The 25,068-nt window shown below is 45.4% G+C and overlaps 1 protein-coding gene across 1 annotated transcript in view; it reads left to right on the top strand.

Annotated features, from left to right (window-relative positions):
• Positions 1–25,068, top strand: part of GALNT17 (polypeptide N-acetylgalactosaminyltransferase 17) — a 278,401-nt gene that overhangs the window by 214,833 nt on the left and 38,500 nt on the right. The window contains exon 6 of the mRNA XM_055000990.1: positions 14,307–14,424. Within this exon, the coding sequence (XP_054856965.1) occupies positions 14,307–14,424 (118 nt within the window). The remainder of the gene's footprint in view (positions 1–14,306; positions 14,425–25,068) is intronic.

Here is a 25,068-nt window from a genome sequence, read left to right on the forward strand (position 1 = left end):
ATAAATTTTGGATTATAAGGGCTAAAAGAAACCTCATAAGATCTGGTATCATCTAGTGTTGAACAAAGATCTGGGAGACCTGGGTTCATATCCCCACACAGTCATGAACTGCCTGATGTGACTTTAGGCCAGTCACTCTCTCTAAGCTTAGCCTAATTCACAGCGTTGTTGCAAGGATTAAAACAACAAAAGGGGAAGGATGTGATAAAAATAGGAGATCCATGAACGGATCTCCTAGTGGAGAGCTTTGTGTGTGGGGATGCAGTCTTAATAAAGGCAGTGGGGTGTGGTTTTATGACCTGGATTGGGGTCAAAGCAGGGCGGAATATAACCATGCTGTTTTCCCATCCTCAGCCACCACCCATTTCAGCTGCTATTTGGCCAATGGGGGAATTTACAGAGGTCTCATTCATTACTAGGTGACCAGGGGAATATCATCCTGCTATGGCCTGGATAGCTTAGGAGAGCCTGATTTCATCAGATCTCAGAAGCTAAGCAGGGTCAGCCTTGGATAGTAACTGGATGAGAGACCTCCAGCGAAGACCAGGGCTGCAGGGGCAGGCAATGGCAAACCACCTCTGTTAGTCTCTTGCCATGAAAACCCCACCAGGGGTCTCCATAAGTCAACTATGAATGGAGGGCAGGATTTCATTTTTCATGCCAATAATAGATCAAGATGGGTAGCCGTGTTTGTCTGTAGCAGTAGAAAAGAGCAAGAGTCCAGTAGCAGCTATAAGAGTAACAAAATTTGTGGTAGGGTATGAGCTTTCGTGAGTCACAGCTCACTTCTTCAGATGCTTCAGGTATCTGAAGAAGTGAGCTGTGACTCACGAAAGCTCCTACCATGCCAGTAATGTATCACTGGCAATTATCATGCTGTCTCTCCAGCTGTACAGACGCAAAGATGCTCGAAATACTGCTCATATACCATTTCAATTATTTGTTATTATTGATTCGATTAGATTTTGATTCGATTCAACACAGTTAAAAATGTCATTATGGACTAGGAAAGTTTGGTTTTCAAGCACATTATTTGTATTTAGCATCGCTTAATATAGCTAGCACCCTTTTCGTGTTTGTTTGTTTATAGTCCACCTTTCTCACTGAGACCCAAGGCAGATTACACAGTGCAAGTGAAATACAATATAATCAACAGCTAGGGTATTCACTGAGCAAAATACAATAGTGAGTAGTGTTCAGTGAGCAGATACAACAAGGAATGGTAGCAGGAAGTTTGAAAACCAGTTTAAAGCCAGGCACAGAGATGAAATCTCTCTGAAACCAAATGCAACTAATTTAACATGACATGTTTAGCAATGTGGAAACTCTCTAGAAAAAGCATATCTACATCATCAGACAGTACTCAAAAGCATAGCATAGAGTCCCTGTCCCTACCAAGGCATCTCTCTGAGCTATTTCTTATGACATAGCCCCATAATCTGGGTAGAAAGCCCTCCTGAATAATTCAGTTTTGCACAGTTTGCAGAAAGCCAGGAGAGTGGGAGCTTTCCTGACATCCTCAGGCAGGCTGTTCCACAAGGCGGGGGCTATCATAAAGAAAGGGGAGGTAGTTATAAATTTCCTGCATTGTGCAGGGGGTTGGACTAGATGACCCTGGAGGTCCCTTCCAGCCCTATGATTCTATGTGTACAGGAAGCTGTTGATTTTGCACAACTGCAGCGTGGTATCTGCAGAAGGCCCTGTTCAGATGAGTGAAGCTGCCACGGTGGAATGTAGGGAGAGAAGCAGTCGCACAAATATGAGGGGCCAATTGAGAACAAAGAATAAAAGAATGATTTTCACGCAAGCTTGAACTCCAGTGCACCCTTCTTTATAAAAACTTAGTGCTTGATGCATAGTTTAAAGCTGTCAGCACACTGTCTCCTTTCTGTAACCAGACAAGAGTCCAACAAAAAAAAAAATCCCTCGAGCATTATATTACATAGAAAGAGGGGATGCGCAGTAAATCTCATTGCTGTGCCATTTCTTTCATTAAACCCTAGTTTCTACTAAGATTCGAGCAATGATTTATCTCCCATTGTCCTAAAAGGGAATGAAAATTCAGTCAGATTATGGATCTCTCAGAGTATGTTTTGGAACTGCTGACAGAGGCGGTTTAATAGATATGAGAAAGTAGTTTAATAGATATAAGAAGTAATAATGCAAGCACTGGGAAAATGTATAACAGAGGAAGGGAGGGTTATGTTCCCTGCCTTGTCAAGCAATTGAATGTAGAGCTTCAAACGAACAGGTAATTTAGAAGTGAGAATAGTCCCAGGTTCCTTGTTACACATAAATATTGAGTGGTTGAGATATTATAAGTGCAGGCAAGGCAGGTGGTTCTTTGCGGTTTCAGTGCTTGTTTGGTTTTAAAATCTCAAGTGCTCTAAAATGTAGCAACAAACTGTCTACAAGTTGACAGTTCTGAACAGATAAATGGTCAACAGTTTACATCTGCAAATCTTCTAAAGTGCTCTACTCCTGTTTAGAAACTAGCATGAAAACTGGCTCTTTGGAATTCTTCCATCTTGTTTATTTATTTGCAATATTTATAGTCCGCCTTCCTCACTGATCTCAAAGTGGATGGATGGCCCAGTCAAAATCAATACAGTCAATATCAAGAGACATCTAATAAACCATGCATTGGGACTAAGATTGCAGAAATTGGAATAAACATAGCTTATTAGGCATGATACAGAGTAGTGGTATAATAAAGAAAAACTGTTATCAGTAGAAAACAATGCAGTGACATCAGGATAATGTATGCCGCAAACTGATGGCAAATCGTATTCACAGTGGTAGTCCACAGTCCCTTTCCCTTTATAAAGTGCCTTCCTGAACCATTCTTTTTAAAATTTTATTTTATTAAAACAGAAAAGAGGATACAGAAAAAAGGGGGACAAAAGAAGGGGACACACAAAAAGAATACAGAGCTGTGTGCTACAAGGATTATCAAAGTACCAAGTACAAAAGTCATCATAACCTTTAAAAGTGTTAGAATAAAATTTGACACTATTTAATTTATATATTTTCAAATAAACAACATGTGCAGAATTCAAACTTATTTCTACTCCTTATCTTGAACCATTCTATTATACTATATCCCTATTACCTTTATAGAAAAGCCCTCTTGAGCCAGTTTGGTGTAATGGTTAAGAGCAGCAGGACTCTAATCTGGAGAGCCGGGTTTGATTCCCCGCTCTTCCGCTTGAAGCTAGCTGGGTGACCTTGGGTCAGTCACAGCTCTCCAGAGCTTTCTCAGCCCCACCCACCTCACAGAGCGATTGTTGTGGGGATGATAATAGCATACTTAGTAAATCGCTCTGACTGGGTGTTAAGTTGTCCTGAAGGGAGGTATATAAATTATTATTATTATTATTATTATTATTATTATTATTATTATTATTATTATTTTACCTACTTTGTGAAATGATGTGTGGGAGCACTCCTGATGAGAGATGGGCACGAACAGCAATACGAACAAAAAAAACCCACGAACAGCCCAATCTGCTGTTCCCGAACAAGCTGTTCATAAGGCCCCATTCTAAATGAACAGGTGGTCGTTGCAAGCCTTGTTCCTTGCTGTTCGTCAAGCCAGACAGTCTGGCACCTGCAATCAATTCCTTTGGCAACTTAGGCAGGGATTGTCTGAACTCTGTCTGAACTCCTGCTGTTGCCCTAGAAACTCCAATCTAAGCCCAATTTAGCTTGATAGGCAGGTCTTCCTTTCAAGTGTGGTGCTCCAAATTTGTTACAAGGGAGCAGGGGGGAGGGGGGTCCCAGCTCTGGCTTAGTTTGCAGACAGTGGACAGGGAGAGACAGTTGCTGTTGGCATTTTGATAGAGAGAGTGCATTGGAGCTTGAATTTTCTTTGTGTGTGGTGGGATAGGGACCTACCCCTTCAAGTTCCAGGGCTGCTGCCAGGCTCTGAGCCAAGCTATTATTTATTATTGGTACCTTTCCTGCTGCCTGCTCAGGTAAGGTTTCTGGTAATGGTGTGGTAGGGATCTACCCCTTCAAGTTCCAGGGCTGCTACCAGGCTCTGGGGCCAAGCTATTATTTATTATTGGTACCTTTCCTGGTGCCTGCTCAGGTAGGGTTTCTGGAAGTGGTGCGGTAGGGATCTATCCCTTCAAGTTCCAGGGCTGCTGCCAGGCTCTGGGGCCAAGCTATTATTTATTATTGGTACCATTCCTGGTGCCTGCTCAGGTCAGGTTTCTGGGAGTGGTGCAGTAGGGATCTTGACCAAACTTGGGTGATGGCTGGAGGAGAGCCTGCTGGCCCCCACGAACAGCCAACCACAAACATGTTCGTGAACAGGGCCATGTTCATGGTTGTTTGTGAGTCCCTGTTCGTGGATGGCAACGAACAACGAACATCATGTTCGGGTTTTTTTCTGTTCGTGCCCATCTCTACTCCTGATCTCCTCAGGCAGGCCATTCCACAAACAAGAACCACAACAAAGAAAGTGCATGTACAGGCAGTTATTAATATTGCAGAAGGCCGTGAACAGATGAACAAAGCTGTCATGGTAGACCAAAGGAGGACGCTGCACCCTGAACGTGCTTGAAGGGCTGCGTGCCTTGCCCTGGTCCCTAAAAAAATTCTCTAGTTCTAGAGAACTAAACATCCCATGAGAAACATCCACTTACTTGCTTAGAACTGAAGCCTTAGCTCTACTAGTGATTCTCTCTCTTTAGCAACCCATATTTACAAGTCATATTGTTTCTTCTGCAAAAATAGAACGACCCTTTCAGCAAAACTTAGCCCCCTTGTCTGGCCTGGGCTACCTCAGTATCCTCATATCTATCCTTTACTCTGCGGGCAAAACAGTTCGCCAGTTTTATCATTCTGACTATGTGATAGATGCAGAGGAGTTAGCCGTGTTAGTCTGTGGCAGTTTCTGTACCATGCATCTGACGAAGAGAACTTGATTCTCGAAAGCTTATGCTACAATAAAATTGGTTAGTCTTACAGGTGCTACTGGACTCTTTTTGACTATGTGATGTTGCTTTAACAATGCCTACAAGGCCTTTCTATTTGCTTCCTGATCCACTGCAAAAGGTCTTGTCCTTACCTTCAACACCCTCCATGGCTTTGCCCTTCCTCTTATTTTCTGCTCTCATATCCCAGTTCCCGTGACCTTCCTACGGGCATCTCCATGACCTTTAACCTATGGCTTCATTGGGAAAATATATATTTTACTAAGGCTTGTTATGCAGAACTGAGAGTGAGGACGATGTTTATTCTAGCAGCTTTTATGTGATCTCTCCTTGTTTCTTGGATACCCAAGCCATTAGCGAGAGTGGGAAGAAAAGCACATTTGAAGCAGGCAATTAGGCAGGGTTATTGGAGCATGGAAATGAGGATTTCTGCACGTGGTGCATATTTTCAAATGGGAGCAACCTTAAACCACTTAAGTGTATTGAAATCTAAACAACTTCTCCTGCTGTGCAAATGTCATCTGTGTTAGGCTAACCATAGAGAGGCTCTTCCTTTAAACTTGGGGATGTGCCGTGGCTCAGCTGTACAACTTGTACTTTGCATACGAAAGGGTCCAGTTTCAATCCCAAGTGACAAGGAAAAAACTGTATAGGAAGATATATGTATTAGCTAATGGAACGTCCCTGAACACCAGTCATTGGGGGGGGGGTGGAATTGCAAGGTAGAAATGTTACATTCCATGTCCTTCTTGGGGCTTCCAGTTAACCAGTGTTGGAAACCGGATAGAAGATTAGTGCAATTGGGCTGGGTTGGACCCTGTGGAGAGTTGCATAGCTCCACTCATTTGGTCATGGAACTCTATAGGACTGACATTGTTATTCTTTCAAAGAATCTGCTTCTAATGTTTGTGAGTAGACAGCAAGGGTGCTATGCCTCATACCTCTCTTTCTGTGCGCACACACATACAGAACGGAACAAAACAAAGTCACTCAGTAGTAGAAAGGATTCCTTTTTACCACAGACAGAATTTAGGTTCAGAGACTCTGACTGTTCCTCTTCCTGTCACATGATTGTGATGTCACGTAACTTCCTGCCACATACTTGCCTCTCAGTGGGTTCTGTGCTACCAGCTGGGATTAAAGGTGGGTCCAGATCTGGAAAGGTTGAAGACCGTCGGTCTGACCCAGTGGGACTTGGTTTTTTGCTTCATGGAGTACTGAGGTCATCATTGATCTAGGGTTCATTAGGGTCGAATGACTTCTTGAATGGCCTCCCCAATGCCAGTTTTTCTCTTACTCCATCATCATCATCATCATCATCATCATCATTTCTAGTCCGCTTTCCCCGCAAGTGGACTCAGAGCAGAGAACAACAAATATAAAACAGCTTAACAGTTTAGTTTTAAATCAACTAAAAACATCAATAAAAACAGCAATTTCTAAAAGATAGTGGCAGCGATACACATATTTCACACTTGATCAATAACAACAAACCATGGAGCCAGGTGGCTAACTGCTAAATGTTAGCAAAACAGAGTAACCCAGTCTAGATTCCTTATGACATTTTATAGTCAGTGTGGCTAGAATGTCAGATTAGGATATGGGAAAATTAGATTTAAAAAAAAAATTAAAGCTCATGGACTGACCAGGGGCTAATCGCTGTCTCTCTGGTTAATCTATATTTCAGGGTTGTTGTGAGGATAAAATAAAGGAAGGGAGAATTATAGAACATCCTGCAGCACCTTGGAGGAAGGACAGGATAAAAATATGACAGACAGATATGATTTGCTTCAGGGATCCCCAATCTTGTTGAGCCTGTGAACACTTTTGGAATTTGAAGAACAGATAATGGGCATGACCACAAAATGGCTGCCAGGGGAGGGAGACCAATAATAAAAACCAATGGCTCTACCATGAACACGGCAATTTCCAAATGGATGCTGCCTTCATATCCAATGGTAATACCATCTGGTGTCAAAAGTGACCCTGACAATTCCTCATCAGAGGACAAGGACACAGTGGTGATAAATCTCACAGAGGGTAAAACCGTTACAGACCCCCCCCCTCCAGGGGCCATTAGGGGACATGTGGCCAGCTGTGACTCTCAGACTGTGCTGGAATGCAGGCAGGGAGTCTGCCATAAGCTTCTCTAAAAGTCCAGAGTTCAACCAAGCCGACCAGGGAGCAAGCAGGGAGTGTAGTCCAGGGAGCCGAATTCAAAGGTCAGAGCCAAGAAAGCAGTCAGAGCAGAGCTGGGTCACAGCAGAGCCAGGCAGATCTATGCACAGGTGCTTCTGCAACAAGGGAAGGGGCGTCTTGGCTTAAGAGCTCTCGCCTTCAGGGCAGTGCTGCATCCTGTTAAGACTCAAGGTCATTACGCCGCTGTTTGAGTGCCTGAAGCCTTGCACTTCGCCTCCTTTCCTGTGCAGCAAGACGCTGCCTCCCTCTGCGCTGCCTATCAGGCTCAGGGGAGCTGGGTGGAGATGTTGCCCTGGTCTCCAGTGCTGGTGCAGGTAAGGGAACAGCCTCTGTCTCTGAGTCTGCCCTGGATTCCTCAGCCTGCTCCGGCAAGGGTTCCTGGTGGTCTTCCAAGCGGCTGACTCTGGAGGGGCTCGGAATATCCCCACTCCTGTCGTCCTCCCCAAGGTCTTCATCCTCTGAGGACTCAGAGCCCACGACACAGACCAAAAACACAGGAGGATCATAGCAGGAGCCAGCATCGCTAACTGGAATTTCTGAGGGACTGTGAGGTTCTGCCAAGTAACTCTCAAAGACTTCACTGCATGAGTCCAGGAACTGCAGGAGTTAAAGCGTTTTATTTGATACGCTACTAGTTCATTCTTTATTACACTCCTTGCCAGGAATGGCAGTTCTCTACACGCACATAACGTATACAGGATTCTAAGCCCAGCCCCCGAGTTCCCACCCCCCTTTAGGAAGCGGTTAGCTAAGTTTAATAAATGAGCAGCAGGACACAGCAAAGAAGATGTGTGAGAAACTCCAAGGCCGTGAGGCCCGGCTTCTCAGGAGAAAGAGAAACCACAGGCTGTCACGTTCCAGGCAGGGAACAGCTTCTAACATCAGAGTCACACAGAATCAAACTGGCCTTGCAGAGTATGACAGGAGGAGACATCCTGACAGGGACCCAGGAAGGAGAGCGGCCTATTGCCAGGGATCCCACAGTCACCCCAGGACCCCAAGAGCAGCGAAGACGGAAAGTCCGAGCAAAAGCACAACTCAGGGCCAAGCTACACATGACGAATGACACTTGAACAGCAAGTGTATTTCTCCCTGTTCACTTGCCCTCCACTCAATCCACTTGCCGTTCAAGTGTCATTCGTCATGTGTAGCTTGGCCCTCAGATGGTGGAGTCCACAACTGGTTGCCTGAGGCCTCTCAGCTGACCATGAGGCTCCTGGAGAGACACCATAAGGCTTTTCAGGATGCTGGACAAGGTTCGATTGTGAGTGCCTCAGTAGTGCCTCAGTAGCCTCTGAGTGAGTGCCTCAGTAGTGCCTCAGTAGCCTCCGAGCCAGTGAGTGCCTGCATCTGCCAGGCACTCACTCCTATGAATAACCTCAGTTTAACTCCAGCTGTTGCGGGATCCATAGCTCAGATGGCCCTTGCCTGGTGCCCAAACAGGACATCTGGGCTTGTCAGGAGCATCTCCTAATCCAGTGAGGTGCAACAGTGGGCACTTTAATTTGTAGAAGAAGCAAGTGGCACCAGGGAACATACCAGCAGCTGCCGTGGTGCCTAGGGAAATGACATCGGAGACTCCTGATCTTGTGGTTTATTCAGGGCCGGTGCCACAGTTTCTGGTGCCTGAGGCCAGGGGCAGCTTCACGTGAAGCACATGTGTGCTTGCACCCAGACTGTGTGATGATGTCACTGCATGTGACGTCATCACGCTGTATGCCACTGTGAGCCGGCCCCATTGGCGCGGCAGGCAGCTGGGATGGTGCACGGGTGGCCTGCCAGCCCTCCTGCTCAGTTTCCCCATGCCACCCCATGCCACCTGCTGCGCCTGGTCCACAGCTGCGTGCAGGTGGCAGCGGCAGCACGCTGTGGAAGGGCTGGGAGGCCACCTGCTCAGACTGCCCCACACTGCCGCCACAAGCACGCACTCCCAGCCAGACAGAGCAGCCCTTCTGCTCTGCTGCTGCCGCCAGCCCAACAGCATGCACTCCCAACCCCGGCACCCCATCCGGTGCCTCAGCACTCAAGGCAGCTGCCGGACCTGCCTCCATGGATGCGCCAGCCCTGGGTTTATTGGGGCTTTTTTTTCTTCTGAAAGTTGGAGCAGAGTTCTTTGTGGGGGACTGTATTTGAAAGCATTTAACTGGAGATGACCAGGGGTAGAACCTGAAAACTGCTGCACGCAAAGCAGGCACTCAGTCACTGAGTCACAGCCCCACCGGACACTTTTCATTTGAACCTTACTCTGATCATCTCCATACAGGAAGCTCAGTTCATTTGTGCTTCCCACCCACCCCGCTTACACACATGTGTGCGCAAACACAGCCAACAAATACACCAAGCTCTTTATACTGTGAAAACAGTGGCCTTTCCTTTTGGTTTAATGGCAGCAAGTAATCAGAGATAATGGAGATGATAAGAATCTGGAAACTCTAACGGTAACTTTCAAAATTAATAGTTTCTGCTGCTGATAGTTATCATGCCGCAACAACAAATGGTGACAATGAATTCTTAAATAGCAAACCGTGAAACATCGCACTTTGTGGGGGAATTGGACTTTGAAATGTCCATCCATCTCTGTAAAGCAAAATACCCGTTGTTCAGTTGGTGTTATTAGTCAAACGTTTCAACAGCATATATTAAATCTTCTTGTTTGTTAAATAAACAGTACAGATGATATAGAGAGGGAAGAAAGCTTCTCTTCACGCTACACAAGAGCCTGTTCAGGCAAGCTTATCAATGGATAGGAGTATACAAAATAAGTCAAACGAGCTGGAAATACACCCAAAAATAGTTTGTTCAGTTTGTTAAAGCAGCTTCTGGAACGGTAAAACAAATTCGGGAAACAATGCTATAACAACTCCCCCCACCAAAAAGTTTGTATGTTTTGGTTTGGTTCTTACTGTGCAGCAGTAGCGCAGGCAGGCCCTGGCCCAGCAGCGGCAGGCAGCAGCATTTTCCTTAACAGCAAGCAACCAATGGGGTTGCAAGGGGAGAGACTGAGCCCTAGCATAGCGTAACTGTTGGTGGGAAGAGGAATGTGTGTGTTGCACGTGAGTGTAGGGTTGCCAGTCCCTTGCTGGGGGCAGGAGATCCCCTGCTCCCACCCTCCACCCCCACTTACCTGGCTGGTGGGGGAAAAGGTGGGGGAACATGCCTCCCAAGGTGCACTCCCTGGTGGCACGGCGCACACCCATGCCCCACAGTGAGCCTATTTGGACCCTAAATTGGCTGAATTGGGTGTGTTTAGATCCTAAATTGGCCCACTGAGAAGCACAGGCATGCTCTAGGGTCCTCCCGGCAGTGCTCCCACATTCCGCAGTGGGCCTGTCGTGCCACCCCGGCAGGGCTCCTGCACTCCACAGTGGACCAATTCCGGCCCCAAACCCCATTTGGGGCTGAAATTGCCCTGCTGCAGAGCACAGGAGTGCTCCCAGGGGCAGCATAAGGCCCTGCATGATGACATCACTTCCTGGAAGTGCGCACGCATGAATACTATTACTGAGGAGAGTGCCAGGCCTCCATCCTCCTGCCCTGTGGGGGTGGGGACCTGGAAAGCCTACATGAGTGCATTTTGTCTTTGGTGTTTTCCAGGCAATGGAATTGGCATTGAGTGGCTCATAGAGATTGATTCACAAAAGGCTTGCTTTGTGCCGGGGTGGGGTGGGGAGCAGCAGACAGCATGGTGCCATTGGCGTCGCTTCACCAATCCCTTTCTGTGTGCTTTTATACACAATGCAAGGAAAGTCCAGCAAGCAACCAAAGTCCATGCAGATGTGCATATGCGGGTTTGAAGAGGGAGGGGTCTCCTCCAGGCTCTGAGTTCTGGGCTGCCGCAATGGCTCATGTTACCCCCTTGAAAAGAAGAGTGTGTGTGTGTGTGCATGTGCACGCATAGCTAACACTCCCCTTGCTTACAGGCAAGAGGCCGAAACTCATGACAATGAAAAAAATAAACATACATCCGAACCAACGCCAGACCGCCTGGAACAAACCTATAATGGGACAGATTTCATTCAGAAGCCCACCTGGAACAAATCAATAACAGCACAGAGTTCATTCAGAAGCCCACCTGGAACAAACCTATAATGGAACAGAGTTTGTTAGGAAACCCCAGGTTCGAAACTGACACACACAAAAATTCCATGCGCCCCTCTTAATATCTACCAAGTTTACAGCTAGGGTTGCAAGCTCCAAGTTGGGAAATTCCTGCAGATCTGGGAGGTGAAACCTGGAGAAACCTGGAGAAAGTGGGGTTTGGGGGAGGAAAGGACCTTGACATGGCATAATTCCATAGAGTCCACCCCCCAAAGTAGCCATTTTCTCCAGGTGAACTGATCTCTGTGGCCTGAAGACTAGTGGTAATTCCAGGAGATCTCCAGCCACTACCTGGAGGCTGGCAACCCTATTTACAGCAGACCTCCCAGATCACTGCTGGCCTCACCCAACTGTAACACTTTTTCTCCTGGGATCAGAGAGATCAACAGACTTTGCAAACTGGAAACCTAAGGTTATTCTTGCATGTCTACCTTTATGCTCATTCCCACAGTCTACATCCAAACCCTGCCCTGAGCCTCAAAGTCATCTCTCATTGGTAATAGCCAAGTTAGTGGGTGGGGACATCACCATTGCCTCCTAAGGAACACACCCATTTGAACCACAACACAGCCGAAAGCAGAGACTACACGTGTGTAGTGTCTGTCCATGGGAATGTTAACTTATTTCCTTCATTTATACCCTACCTTACTTCCCAATGGGGACCCAAAATAGCTTAGATTGTTTTATGACAATCCTGTGTGTAGGGTTGCCAACAGCTGGGAATCCGGGGAGGGGGGGGCAGTGTCTTCACAGCCCTAACCCAGCACTTTGAAAAGCAGAGAAGAGGAAGAAGTTAGAGGTCCTCGATGGATGATTTCAGAGTTCAGTGAGATGGAGAGGCATGTGTGGACTGAAGTGCCGCCACTGTTTTGTCTCAGCCTCACCACGGAGTTGCCTCCTTTAATTGGCGGGGAGGGGAGGGAGAGGCAAAGAGGAATTTTGTCCCAAGGTCTGGTGGTGGCTCTTGCTTGCTCTGTTTCTGCCCTGCTTGATCCTGAGGCCCAAGAGTTACAGCAGAAAGTGGTGCCAACGGCATTATAGCTTAGATTTTGTTCCAGCGAAGGCTGAGGGTGAGTTTCAAACAACCTGTCCTTAAATGCATGGAAGTAGAGGTCCAAACCCTTCCAGGAGCAGGTTGGGGGTTCTAAAGATGCCACACCTGGTTATGGCAGTGACTACTGCAAGAGGGTTGGAGTCGTTCTTGGCTTTGTGGGGCCTGAGGGGTCAATTGAAGTGAGACCTCAGTTGCTGCAGTGGGCTTTGGGGTGGGGAGGATTTGGGTCCAAGCCTGAGTCAGAATGCAGACCCCCCCCCCCCAAGGCTCCTCTTGCATATCAAAAGGGGTTCCTGGAGGTATCTCAATTGCCTCCTTCTGTGGTCGCCTTGGATGCTCAGAACCGCCCCCCCCCCGCCCTTGTCTGAGTCTCTTCAGTCTCTTTGCCTGATGCAAAAGAGTCCACACTCTGGACTGTGATAGTTTCAGACAACGTAGGTGAGACTCGGTCATCCTTGACATAAGGAAGATGCTGTCGTTTGCTGAATTTATCCCGAAAAAATGGGATTAACGGTCCCTGCAAAACCAATATTCATTATATCTCTTCCATGAGAAGAAAGAAAAAAACTGCCTCCCATATGAAGCAGTCTACCATGCGCAAAGTCTATACATTACTTAATTACTCAACTAATTTACTTAATTGTTTCTGGTGATGCTTAATTGCACTTGATTTCTTAATTATGTGATGAAGATAGCTCACAACAAATTTGTTCTGTCCTTACAGAATATTCACTAGCTCTGCACCACTTCATATCCACTTGTATTTTGCTGTGATTTTTCATTGGGAAAAATGGTTTTTTCCCTAAACTTTGGATTGCACAATAGAACTTTTCTATAGCCCTCTGCATATGTTACACTGATGTAGCCCATCAACCTAGTGATTTGGAATTCATGTGTGATTATTTTGTGAATCAGGCAACAGATGGACTTTCCATGAAGTTCAACTACTGTTCACTAGAATCAGAGATGTACCCTAATGGAAAATCGAGACATCAAACAAATTAACACGATACAGGCCGTTTTCACATGTCTTATTGGCTCCGGTACATTGCACAAAGCTCCTGCAAGGACAGTGTCTTCCTGACGTGATTTCTTGGTTTTCGCACAAAATCGCACCAGGAAGACGCTGTCCTTGCGGGAGCTTTGCACGACATACCGGAGCTGGTAAGACGTGAAAACGGCCAGTCACTGCACATATTGTGCTCCCAAGCTGTGCAGCTGGTGCGCTCCTGAATTGCATGAATGAAGTACCATGTACCATCTTCAGAGGCTTATCTGTGAAAGTTTAACCTCCTAACTGCATACCTGTATTGGGAGGAGTGAGTTTTCCATAATATTTTTTATTACTTTCGTTTATATTTGTGTCAACTATTTTGCACTGTTTTGTAGACCAGTTTATATTGTGTACACTTTTGTCTATTTATACATACATATAAGCACTGCTTATCATTTTTATGTATAATATCAATACTTGAGATGCTTTTTGCATTCAGTTGTGAAACTCAAAAGCAGCGATTGAATATGGGCCGCTAACTAGGATGAGTTCCATACCCATCAAGTTAAGATACAAAAAAACAGTTTGAAGTTGATTTTATTACCCATGACTAGTCTTAATGATTATTCTGGGGATGTATGGATGCAGACAACATCCTGGCTTGTTCCCCAGTAATGTCCTCCCAGGCTAAAGTCAAGCAAATCAGGATTTGAGTGATTGTTGGTGAGCTGAATCCTGGTCTCATAAACTAGCCATAGTTACAATAAACCTCGGCTCTGCATTGTGTCTGAACTGACCACGGTTGTCCCAGGAATCCAGAATTCCTGGACAGTGTCTGATTCCAAAGTCATCTGTGCTTCATTGTCATAAAAATTGCTTATTACATCTGAATGTAGGTGTTGTGAGTGCCCCTGAAATAATATCCCCAACTGAAACAATCTAGTTCCCCTCTTTCAAATCTAATGCAACAACTACTTTCAAAATACTTGAAGTTTTCATGTTGCATTTTTCTTCTTAGGACTCCAGCAATGATCGGCTGTTCATTTGTTGTGAACCGGAAGTTCTTTGGAGAAATAGGCCTTCTGGATCCAGGGATGGACGTTTATGGCGGGGAAAACATAGAGCTTGGTATTAAGGTATGCTTGACACTCCAGGATTAACAGTCTGTCTTTGTCTGTGGATGCCCTTCTTTCATTTAGAACTGCAGACCACCCAAGGCGGGTTTGGTTTTAAAAGAAAAATGGAGGATAGTCTGTGAAACATCTAGTTTGGCTCTTTGATGGTTCCTCCAACAATGGTAAAAAAAATAATAACAGTAGCACTTTTAGTTGGAACTTCAGTTAGTGTTTTTTATCATGATAAGGAGAGTCTAGACAGTGGACTCTGGTTAAGATTTGCAGGAGAAATGTGTCTCAGAGAGAGAAGATATGGAAGAAGATAGAGGCTGGATGAATATTTGTTAGGGATGCTTTAGGCTTATCCTGCATTGGGCAGGGGGTTGGTATGGCCCCTTCCAACTCTGTGATTCTGTGAAGACAAACTGAGGAGAGAGAGAGTTGTAGGTACAGCAGGGAGCTAGCATGGAAGACATCATGGAGTCAGAGAACAAAAGGAGACTCTATAACGGAGTTTGTATGGAGATGAGGAAAGAGACACATGAGAGCCACCATGGTGCACTGGTTAGAGTATCAGCCAGGACTTGGAAGACTCAAATTTAAATCCCCACTCAACCATGAAAACTCTCTTGATAACCTCAGACCAGTCTTTCTCTCTCAGCCTAACCTACCTCACAGTGTTCTTGTGGAGGGAAGAGAGAATCCATTCCTGACCTCTTCCCTGAAGTTAAAGTTTAAAGTTTAAGTTTAAAAGGGAAAAGCTAAAATATATGGGCTAGAGAAGCTTGAAATAGGGAGACAGAGGAAGCAGTCTTAGAGAGCCATCCTAAGCAGGTCTACTCAGAATCCTACTCAGGTCTATTCAGTGGGGCTTACTCCTAGGAAAGTATTCTTAGGATTGCATAGACAGTCTCTATATGCCCTTCTTTCAAGTAGATCTACTTGGAAGTAAGGCCCATTTTATTTGGTAGGGATTAGAAAAACTTTCTTAGGGTAAGGATCGTAGCTAGAGATGGGCATGATCCAAAAAAAATTAATGATCCAGCTGATCGTGGATCGGCACCGGCAACGATCCCGAATTAACGATCCACACCGATCATCTCCTGTTCCTGAGCCGTGGATCATGGAGGCCAAAGCGGGCTGCGCTGCTATTCCCAGCTATGTGGGAAGGTGGGTGGTGGCAGCGGCCGCCGGGCCTGGTGGGCACGGGGAGGCGGCGACAAGCCGCCTCCCCTCAGGTCCCATTCAGCAACACAGGAGGTCTGTTTGGCCGTCAGAGCTGCCTATCAGGGTTTGCAGGGATGAGATTGGAGTGCCCATGGCTACAGAACACCCCCTTCCCCCTCCCTCCCCTGGGTGTCTTCTCCCAACTTGTGACTGCATTGCTGTTCCGCGGTTGGAAGGAAGCCCTGCTGATCAAGGAAAGCTGGGCTTCCATTAGGGTTTCCAGGGCGACAAAAGGAGGGCAAACAGAGCTCAGGCTTTCCCCTGGCTCCATTGCCAGGGGAATAGATTGCTGGCGCCTTGTCTGGATCCCCGATCCGAGCCCGAATGCAATGATCCAGGCCTCTCCCAATTGCTGGATCGTTGGCCGTGGACGATCACAATCCGCCAGGTCACGATCGCATGATCGCCATTATCGTGGGTTTTTTCGATCGTAATGCGGATCGTGCCCATCTCTAATTGTAGCTGTAGTTTTACACTGCAATTTTAAACGGAGTTTTACACCCTTTTCAGCAAAGTCAATGGACTTAGAAAGGCATGGGCTGTACTTAGGAATGCACTCCCAGTAAGTTATGGTAGAAGGGAAAAGGAGCTTCATGTACATTGCTGGAGCAAAATATTCTAACAGCAAAACCTTGTCAATGCTGATTTAAAGAAGATTAAAATTGTGGCTATTGCTCCTGTCATTAAACAAATACATTTTGTTAAATTTAGAATTGAGAATATTGCCAGTGCAGGAAGATTAAAACAATAGGTGAAAGTGTAAAAACTGAATCAACATAGAATTAGAATTTTTTTTAAAGGAAGAATTAATCTATGCCTAATTACTGCCTGAAGAACAATGCTTGCTTCGCTGTACTAAAAACATGGCAGATAAAAATAGCTCATGTATCTACATATGCAGTTCCTATTATACCTGCTGTATTAGCACAGCTTTTATTATGATTCCTAGGAAAAGTACGTTTAATTTTGTGTATTTCCATTTACATTTTGTCATGGAGTACGGTAGATGTATTACAATGTATTCGTGTGTTTTTGATTCTGGCTTTCCTTTCAGGAGTTCAGTGAGACAATAATATCTTCCTCAAATGCACCCTCATAATAGGGTTGCCAACTCTGGGTTGGGAAATTCCTGAAGATTTGGGGGCAGAGCCTGGGGAGGGCAGGGTTTCCGGAGGGGAGGGATCTCAGCAGGACTCTGAGATGACAAAGAGTCCATGGTAGTAGTAGATGTGTTTGTTTGTGTGAGAGATGATGATGATGATGATGATGATGATGATGATGATGATGATGATGATGATGATGATGATGATGATGATGATGATGATGGCAGCGGCTGATACTTAGGTCTCTGGTGGAAACTTGTATCAGCTCAGCAAGGCCAATCAATGATAACATGTATCTTTCTTTATTATTGATTGTGTTGAGTGTAATTTGTATAATAATAATAATAATAATAATAATAATAATAATAATAATAGATTTATATACCACCCTTCAGGACAACTTAACGCCCTCTCAGAGTGGTTTACAAAGTGTGTTATTATTATCATCACGACAATCTCCCCGTGAGGTGGGTGGGGCTGAGAGAGCTCTGAGAGAGCTGTGACTGACCCAAGGTCACCCAGCTGGCTTCAAGCAGAGGAGTGAGGAATCAAACCTGGTTCTCCAGATTAGAGTCCCACTGCTCTAAACCACTACACCAAACTGAGAGAGAGAGAGATCAGTTTAAAGTCTGGGAGAAGGAGAATCAGGTATACTGTGCCAGATTATTTGCCCATAGATTTGTCACAGTGTGGTGTAGTCAGACTAGAATTTCAGAGTCTCCGTTTCAAGTCCTTACTCTGCAAGGAACTTTCTGTGTAGACTTGGACCAGTTCCACTCTTACAGCCTAATCTACCCAATAGGCTAGTTGTGATGGTAAAATGCAGGAAGGGAGAACCACGAATGGAACTCGGAATTCCTTGGAGGAAAAGGTGAGAGAAAGCTTTTAAGATAGACAAGCAACTGTTTACAGCAAGCTCCTTTGATGAGGCTTTTCCACTGATGAAGCATTACATAGCTCTGCTCTTAGAGTTCTAAAGTAAGCCTGGTGGTATTTTAACACCATTTGGGATCTTTTGCCAGTCCGTCTGTGTAAGTATGTGTGCACGGAGGAGGAAGAAACAAGGAGTGTCCTCAATTCCCCCTTCTTGAGATATTGTCTGCACTGGGGCTTACATGGACACATCCCAATTAGCATAGGCAGACTTTACTCTCCAGTTTTGCAATATATTTATGGTACATTCAGCACCTACATGCATTGTGGTATATGCAGATAGGTAGGTAAAGGCGCAAGCACCCAGTGCAAGCACCGTGTCATTACTGACCCAAGGGGGGACATTGCATCACAACATTTTCTTGGCAGACTTTTGTTACAGGGTGGTTTGCCATTGCCTTCCCCAGTCATCTACACTTTACCCCCAGGAAACTGGGTACTCATTTTACCGATCTCGGAAAGATGGAAGGCTGAGTCAACCTTGAGCTGGCTACCTGAACCCAGCTTCTGCCAGGATCGAACTCATGTCGTGAGCAGAGCTTGGGCTGCAGTACTGCAGCTTACCACTCTGTGCCACGAGGCTCCCTTCATGCATTCTGGTATTTGCAGATATGCAGATAGGCTACTATGAAAACATCAGATTGGATGCATGGCTGTTGGGCACACTGAGAGAGTAGGGCCCAGGCACATGATCCTGATCCCCCTTTCGTGTATGCATCTCTGTGCATATCAGTTGTCCTTATGTTTTTTTTAGCAAGCTGTTTAGTTTAAACCCAGTAGGGTAGATCCAACCATCCTCCAAAGAGCCTTTCTCTAGTTTAAGAAACTTTCCTCCAACTTAAGGGGCTCTTCCTCTAACAGAAGAGTTGCCTAAGTTGGAGGAAGATTCCTTTGGCTGAATGAAGGCTTCAAAATTTGCTCAGTGGTGGTAGGATAGGGATAACATCCACCCCAGTATCCAACTCCAAAAATGGACACTGCAGAACATCTTTATTTATGCACTATTTTTGAATTCCATAGAAATGTATAAACATCAAAGCTAGAGAATATAATCCACATTTAAACATAGAGGCCTAAGCCTGTAATGTAAATCCACAGCTAACAAGCCAGCTGTTTCTGAAGATAAATTAATCCTCAAGATTTCAGAAAATGAAGGATCTTCTTAACTGCTTTGCTTTCAGCATATATTTTAGGAGATGATCCAAATGAAGGTAAATATGTAGAGTTGGTATCTCAGTTTCACCTGAAGTGAAGCTCCAATGCTCTTTAATAGTTACTGCTCAGGTAAAACACCTGTACAGATTTTAAGGGAAAAGAAAAAGACTTCAATTAGGACAGTTAATTCTGAGGAAGAGCAGGGCCGGTACCAGAGTTTCTGGCGCCTGAGGCTGGGGGAAGCTTCAGGGCTGTTGCCGCCCCCAATGCGTGTGCACAAAGTGTGCATGCACACCCAGGCTGCATGATGACATCACTGTGTGTGATGTCATCACGCAGCATGCCACACTGCAAGCCAGCCCCATTGACATGGCAGGAAGCTGGGACGGTGTGTGGGTGGCCTCCCAGCCTTCCCGCTCAGTTGCCCCACGCCACCCCGGCCGCCTGCCACGCCTGGCCAGCAGCTGTGTGCAGGCGGCAGCAGCATGGGGCAACTGAGCAGGAGGCTGCCCTCTCAGACTTCCCTGTGCTGCCACCACCAGCACATGCTCCCAGCCGGGCCTCCCAGCCCTCCCACTCAGCTGCCAGCACTACTGCTGCCAGCCCCACGGCATGTGCCCCCGCCCCCAGCGCCCCTCCAGCACCTCAGCGCTCGAGGTGGCTGCCAAACCCACCTCCATGGACACGCCAGCCCTGAGGGAGAGACATCTTGGTGCTGGAATCAGAAGGTCCAAGGTAACAATGCTAGTTTGAAAAACTTAAGGTGGCCTGGTTTCAGGATACCTGCGGGAATATCCAGTTTCACCTTTGTTGAGGGTATCCTAGGGTTTCTGGGCCAAGCCTGGCAACAAGCAGGAGGGATAGGGGTGGAGACATGGCGGGCAATATCATGGGTGTGATGATGTCAGTTCTGGGGAAAATCTGGCAGTGACAGCAGGCAGTTCTAGGAATCACCAGAAACTCCATGGTGAAACCCAAGCATTTCCAGCAATGTGATGCCACCGTTTTTGTTTTTATTTTTCCCTTACTGCAACTTGGAGTGGCACTAGGGTCAACAGTGCTTCAGAGGGAGCGGGAGATTCCCCTTCTCCTAGCCTCTGCCTACCCCACCACTCACCTGATCAGTGGCAGGGGGGAGCACAGGGAAAGGGCCCAAGAGCTCCAGATAGTGTGGGAGCCCTCTCCAGAGCACTTCCTTGTGGCACCAGGAGTAACATCATTCCTGGTGTGACAAGAAAGAGAAGGCCCCAACGTGGAGCTGAAACATACACAAGTCATCAGGAGAGGTGTGTCTTCTTTTGGTATATCTTCTGTTGGTTGAGATGCTAATAGAGTGTTGGGTGTTGGGGTCTTTGATTTCAAGATATATTTGGAAAGAATACTTGTCCAATGTTATGTTCTCAGCCAAAATATACTTCTGAGGCTGTGATATGGCAGGCTGTGCATAATGTCCAGTGTTCACTGCACTGATACTCATGTTCCCTAGAGACAATATCTATCCTCTCAACATATGTAGGCCTCCCATTTAACCAACTAAGGTTGGGAATTACCCACTCCTAGCCCCAACTTCCAATCCTTAAGAGAGATGAAGGAGAAAAAATGTCCATCATATAGTGATGCTCTAGGAATTTCTCCTGGTCTCTATGGTAAGACTATAGAGAAGGCAGCCTAGAATGCCTGCCACCCAGAAATGACATCACACACATCCCAAACTCTGCCTACCCAGGCACTGCCTCCCCAAATCACAGAGTGTTTTCCAAGGCAGTGTTGGGAACCCTATCCCCATTCCCAGAGGGAGCCGAGCTTTGAAGTATGACAGTGTTTGTAATGTACGCTTGGAACAATATAACAAGGCATCTCCCTAAAGAAAGATAAGAATAGTAGGGTTGTCCTTAATAAATAGTACAATTGCAATTCTCATCACTGCTGACTCAGTAAAGAGTGACAAGGCTTTGGTCCTTAGGAATGGTAAGCCATTTATCAATATGATATGTCTTGCGTTTTTATAAGATTTTATGCCAGTGTCTGTTCAAGAGGGGAAATTGCAAGCACAACAGCATATAGATCTTCTGCTTCCCTCGCCGCCAATACAAAGTGACTTTCTATCGTTGCTCCACTTTCAGCACTAAAAGCAAAGGGAGGAGTAGATGGTTCTTGCGTACGTTTGCTTCTAGTGATTTTCTCTGATGAGTTATGGAAGACATTTCTTCCAGTGCAATGGGCAATATATTTGGAATGAAAAAAACTTGTTCAGGAGCTCATTATGAAGTCTCTTTTCCACTGTGCGACTTAGGCCTTTAGCTGACCTTCCACCAAGAGATGGATTTTAATCTGCCGAGATATTGTTTGGAAACAGAGTTTGATTTTTAATTTTATTCATTTTTATTTTCTTTGGATTTCTATTCCGCCCTCCCCACAAAGGGCTCAGGGCGGATTGCGGCATATTAAAACACATTAAAATTAATTTATACAGTTAAAACCATAAATAGATTGTTAAAAAAATATAATAATAAAATATATTCGCATATCAAAATATACATTCAGATGGTGGCAATCAATAGTAGCAGACACTTGGAGCAAAGGCACTTGGAGCAAAGACTCAGGTTTCTTATGGCAAGTTGGGACTAGTGATGGATTAACATCCCACCACACCCCATGTACGACTTGAAACAGCTGCTAAATGCTCAAAATTGGAATTGTCCCCTTCTTGCCAGTCCCACCCCCACCCCACCACAAACCTTACCTGTCTGAAGAGGGTGGAGTAACCTGCCATGGGAATCACTCTGTTTTTTCCTGCAAATTACTCTTCCGAACCTGTAAGCGGTCAGCCTGGCCTCCGCCAGTTGTACAGTAGTTTTCATATAGCTGTGTGTGATATTAAAAGTGGACAAGCCTCTGGAGTTTAAAATGGCTACGGTTTAGCCAGCCAGAGAGCCCCTGCTGTTGCTACATCCCGCCCGGGAGAGCCAGGCATGAAAGGAATGCTGCTCTGGAATGCGGAGTGACCGCGGCTTGATTGGATTTACTGCCATCGCCAGCTCCACCGGTGCCCAGAGTAATAAAGGACTCGCAGCGTCAACCCCACTTAGCACATGCCTCTCCCTCCTTCCGTGATGAGATCTCCTGTCCGTGATTGAGAAGCTAATCAAATGACATTCATAAGCATGTACAGTCGTTCCTGGCACAATGTATCCCCTCCCTAAAAACCCTTAGCGTAGCTCCAGTGGACTTCATCAGAAAACTGTCCTTTTTGTGCAGCGCTAGAACTAGTTTTACATTTGTATTCACACACCCCGGCAGCTATCAATCAAAGTACTTAAGCCTTTAAGCCTCCTATAAAGGTAGAGCTCTGGCCCCATTCAAATCGAACACGTTTCTGGATCCACAAGCACTGTTCCCTTGAGGTTCTCTCTAAGCCTCTTGCCTAGCCAAGGACGCTGGATGTTTGAAGCTTCTCTCTCTCTCCTCACCGCGGACTGGACCCCCTTCTCCAGGATAGGTAGATATCTTTACCTCCTCTCACTATCTCCAATTTCTGGCTACATTCCCTAGGACTGTGTGTGTGTGTGTAATTATTTCCCCCAGTAATTGGTGTGTATGTGCATGAAGTTCTTGTGTTCAATAAAAGTTATTGTTTTATATTAAGCACCAGACTTGCTTGTTCTATTGTAGGAAGGGACCTGGTATACAAACGTGATAGATTCCAGTTACCACCTCTCATATAGCCGTCCTCCTTGCTAGCTAATTCCACCCCGCACCCTAAATCATATTTTTGCAAGGAGACCATTTCCGGTAACAAACCCTCAACATTATGCCTTCTTGGGGTTGATGGGAACTACAGTTTCACAGCCCAAGTTGAATCAGAAGACCACGAAAACTACAGCTGCCAGGGGTTTTGCAATCCAGTAAGTTCTGAACCATGACCGGCTATCAAACCAGCTGCCTGTGACACCATCACCAAGAATATGGATGCAAAAGCGCTCCGAATATTGCCTAGATTAAATGACAAAGAAATCACCCATTGGAACATATAGAATGCTTTACTCCAGAGAAAACAGGCAGTTCAAGTATGGAGAGTTCAGGGTTTTTTTTAATAATAATAAATCTTTATTAATAAAAAACAGATAATTTACAAATTACACAATAGCTTAGCTTAACAATTAACAAATAGGTAATACACAATCAAGAACCAAATAACAGTACTATATACAAATGTAAGGCAACAGAGATGAGAATTAAACTTCTAAAAATATGTTATAACCCATCAAGAATAGATTTATGATATTTCGACATATTATTGTTTTCCAAATATTCAAAGAATGGAAACCATTTTTCTTGAAAATTAGTGCTTTCAGGGAAGTGCTCGGCTTGGTATATTTTATCACTTAATTTTTCCGTAATAAAATGATCCCAAATCTTATTATACCAATCCAGTATCGTTGGAACACTCTTACTTTTCCAAAAAGTTGCAATAACACTCTTTGCAGCTGTTAGCAGACTTGTTAGTACAGTTTTTGAGCAAGTTACTTGCAATGGTCAGTTTAGTGTACTGGTATATGCAGGGCTTTTTTTCAGCTGGAACACAGTGGAAGGAAGTTCCGGAACCTCTTGAAAATGGTCACATGGCTGGTGGCCCCACCCCCTGATCTCCAGACAGAGGGGAGGGCAATCCAGTGGCACAGAGGGCAATCTAAACTCCCCTCTGTCTGGAGATCAGAGGGCAGGGCCACCAGCCACGTGATCATTTTCTCCGAGGGCAACCCACTGAGTTCCACCACCTCTTTTCCCAGAAAAAAAGCCCTGGGTATATGTCCTGGGCTATGATCTGGGAGACCTGAATTTGAATTCCTACCCTGTCATGGAAGGTTGCTGGGTGACCTTGGGCTGGTCATTCTCTCTGAGCCCAATGAAATTCACGGGGCTGTTGCGAGGGTAAACTGGAGGATGGGAGAGAAATATAGTAAATAAATATAATCCACTATTTGGAACAGGGACCACTTCTCACATCAGGAACCCCCACCCTGGATTAAGCATGTAAGAGAGTAGGTTTAGTTTAGGGACCAGAAATTAATTAATTTAATTTATTGAATTTCTAACCAGCCCTCCCCATGAGCAAGGCTCAGGGCAGGTAAGAACATTGTTAAATTGTAATAACAATAAATACAATATTAAATTAATAACACAGTACTAAGTACTAAATACAATTTAAAACCATAGACCATCCAACAACAGCAAGGTAGTAAAACAATACACCTCTTCAACAATTGGGAAGGGCAGGCAAGTTATAGCTGTATCAGATAAATGGTGGGCCAAGGCCACAGAAGAGAGACCGACCAGGTAACGCACCTAACCACTACCATAGGCCTGGTGGAACATCTCTGTCTTAGAGGCCTGGTGGAACTGTAATAAGTACTGCAGGACCCTGGTCTCGACGGAGAGAGAGTTCCACCAAGCTGGTGCCAGGGCCAAAAGGGATCGAGTTCCACAAAGGGGGAATGTTCCAATAAAGGATGCCAAACTCCATAGCCCAAGAGATAGATGGAGGTTTCATTCCTGAAAATTGGTCTTAATTTGGTAATGGGACAGGAATTGAAATGGGAGGAAAGGTAGTTAAAAGGGAAAAGGAAGGAACAAGAGGCACATAGGATTGCCGAGTATCCTCAGTCTTGGACCCTGACATCCCACACTAATTTGAGGTGAGCCAGTTGAGATGAGGCAGGACCTAGTGAGAGTGGGGGCACCAAGGTACAATCTGATTAATATGGGAGTCAGGATGGGAATGGAAATAACCTGATCTCTTCGTTCTTCTGACTTCTTGTCCTGACATTTTACATACAGGAAGAGGCGAGAGAATAGGTATAGTAATTCTTGCAGAAAACGAGCCACTACTGTTCATCTCTTTCCAGAGAACCTTTTCCAATTGAGCTGGCTAGAAGATGATACAGGAACAGATTAAGATACTCCAGCACATTATGTGTTAATGTGGCCTGGTAGTGGAGGAGTATGTGCAAACAGGGGAAAAATATGGGGGAAATGTGGACAAAGAAAGCAGAATTAGATGTGCATTTGGGTGATGGTATCTATGTATCTTTACTAAGACAAAAGATGGTACTTGTGATCTTCCCCAAAGCCGTCTGCAATAGATCACTTTTCTGCAAAAATGATATTTGCCTAGCACTGAGAATAGCATACTGAGATCCTATAGCCATGCTCATAGAAACATCTTTTTGATGTGCAGCCGAGTTAC

This window comes from Eublepharis macularius, chromosome 17 (assembly GCF_028583425.1).
Source record: "Eublepharis macularius isolate TG4126 chromosome 17, MPM_Emac_v1.0, whole genome shotgun sequence".
Taxonomy (NCBI): Eukaryota; Metazoa; Chordata; class Lepidosauria; order Squamata; family Eublepharidae; genus Eublepharis; species Eublepharis macularius.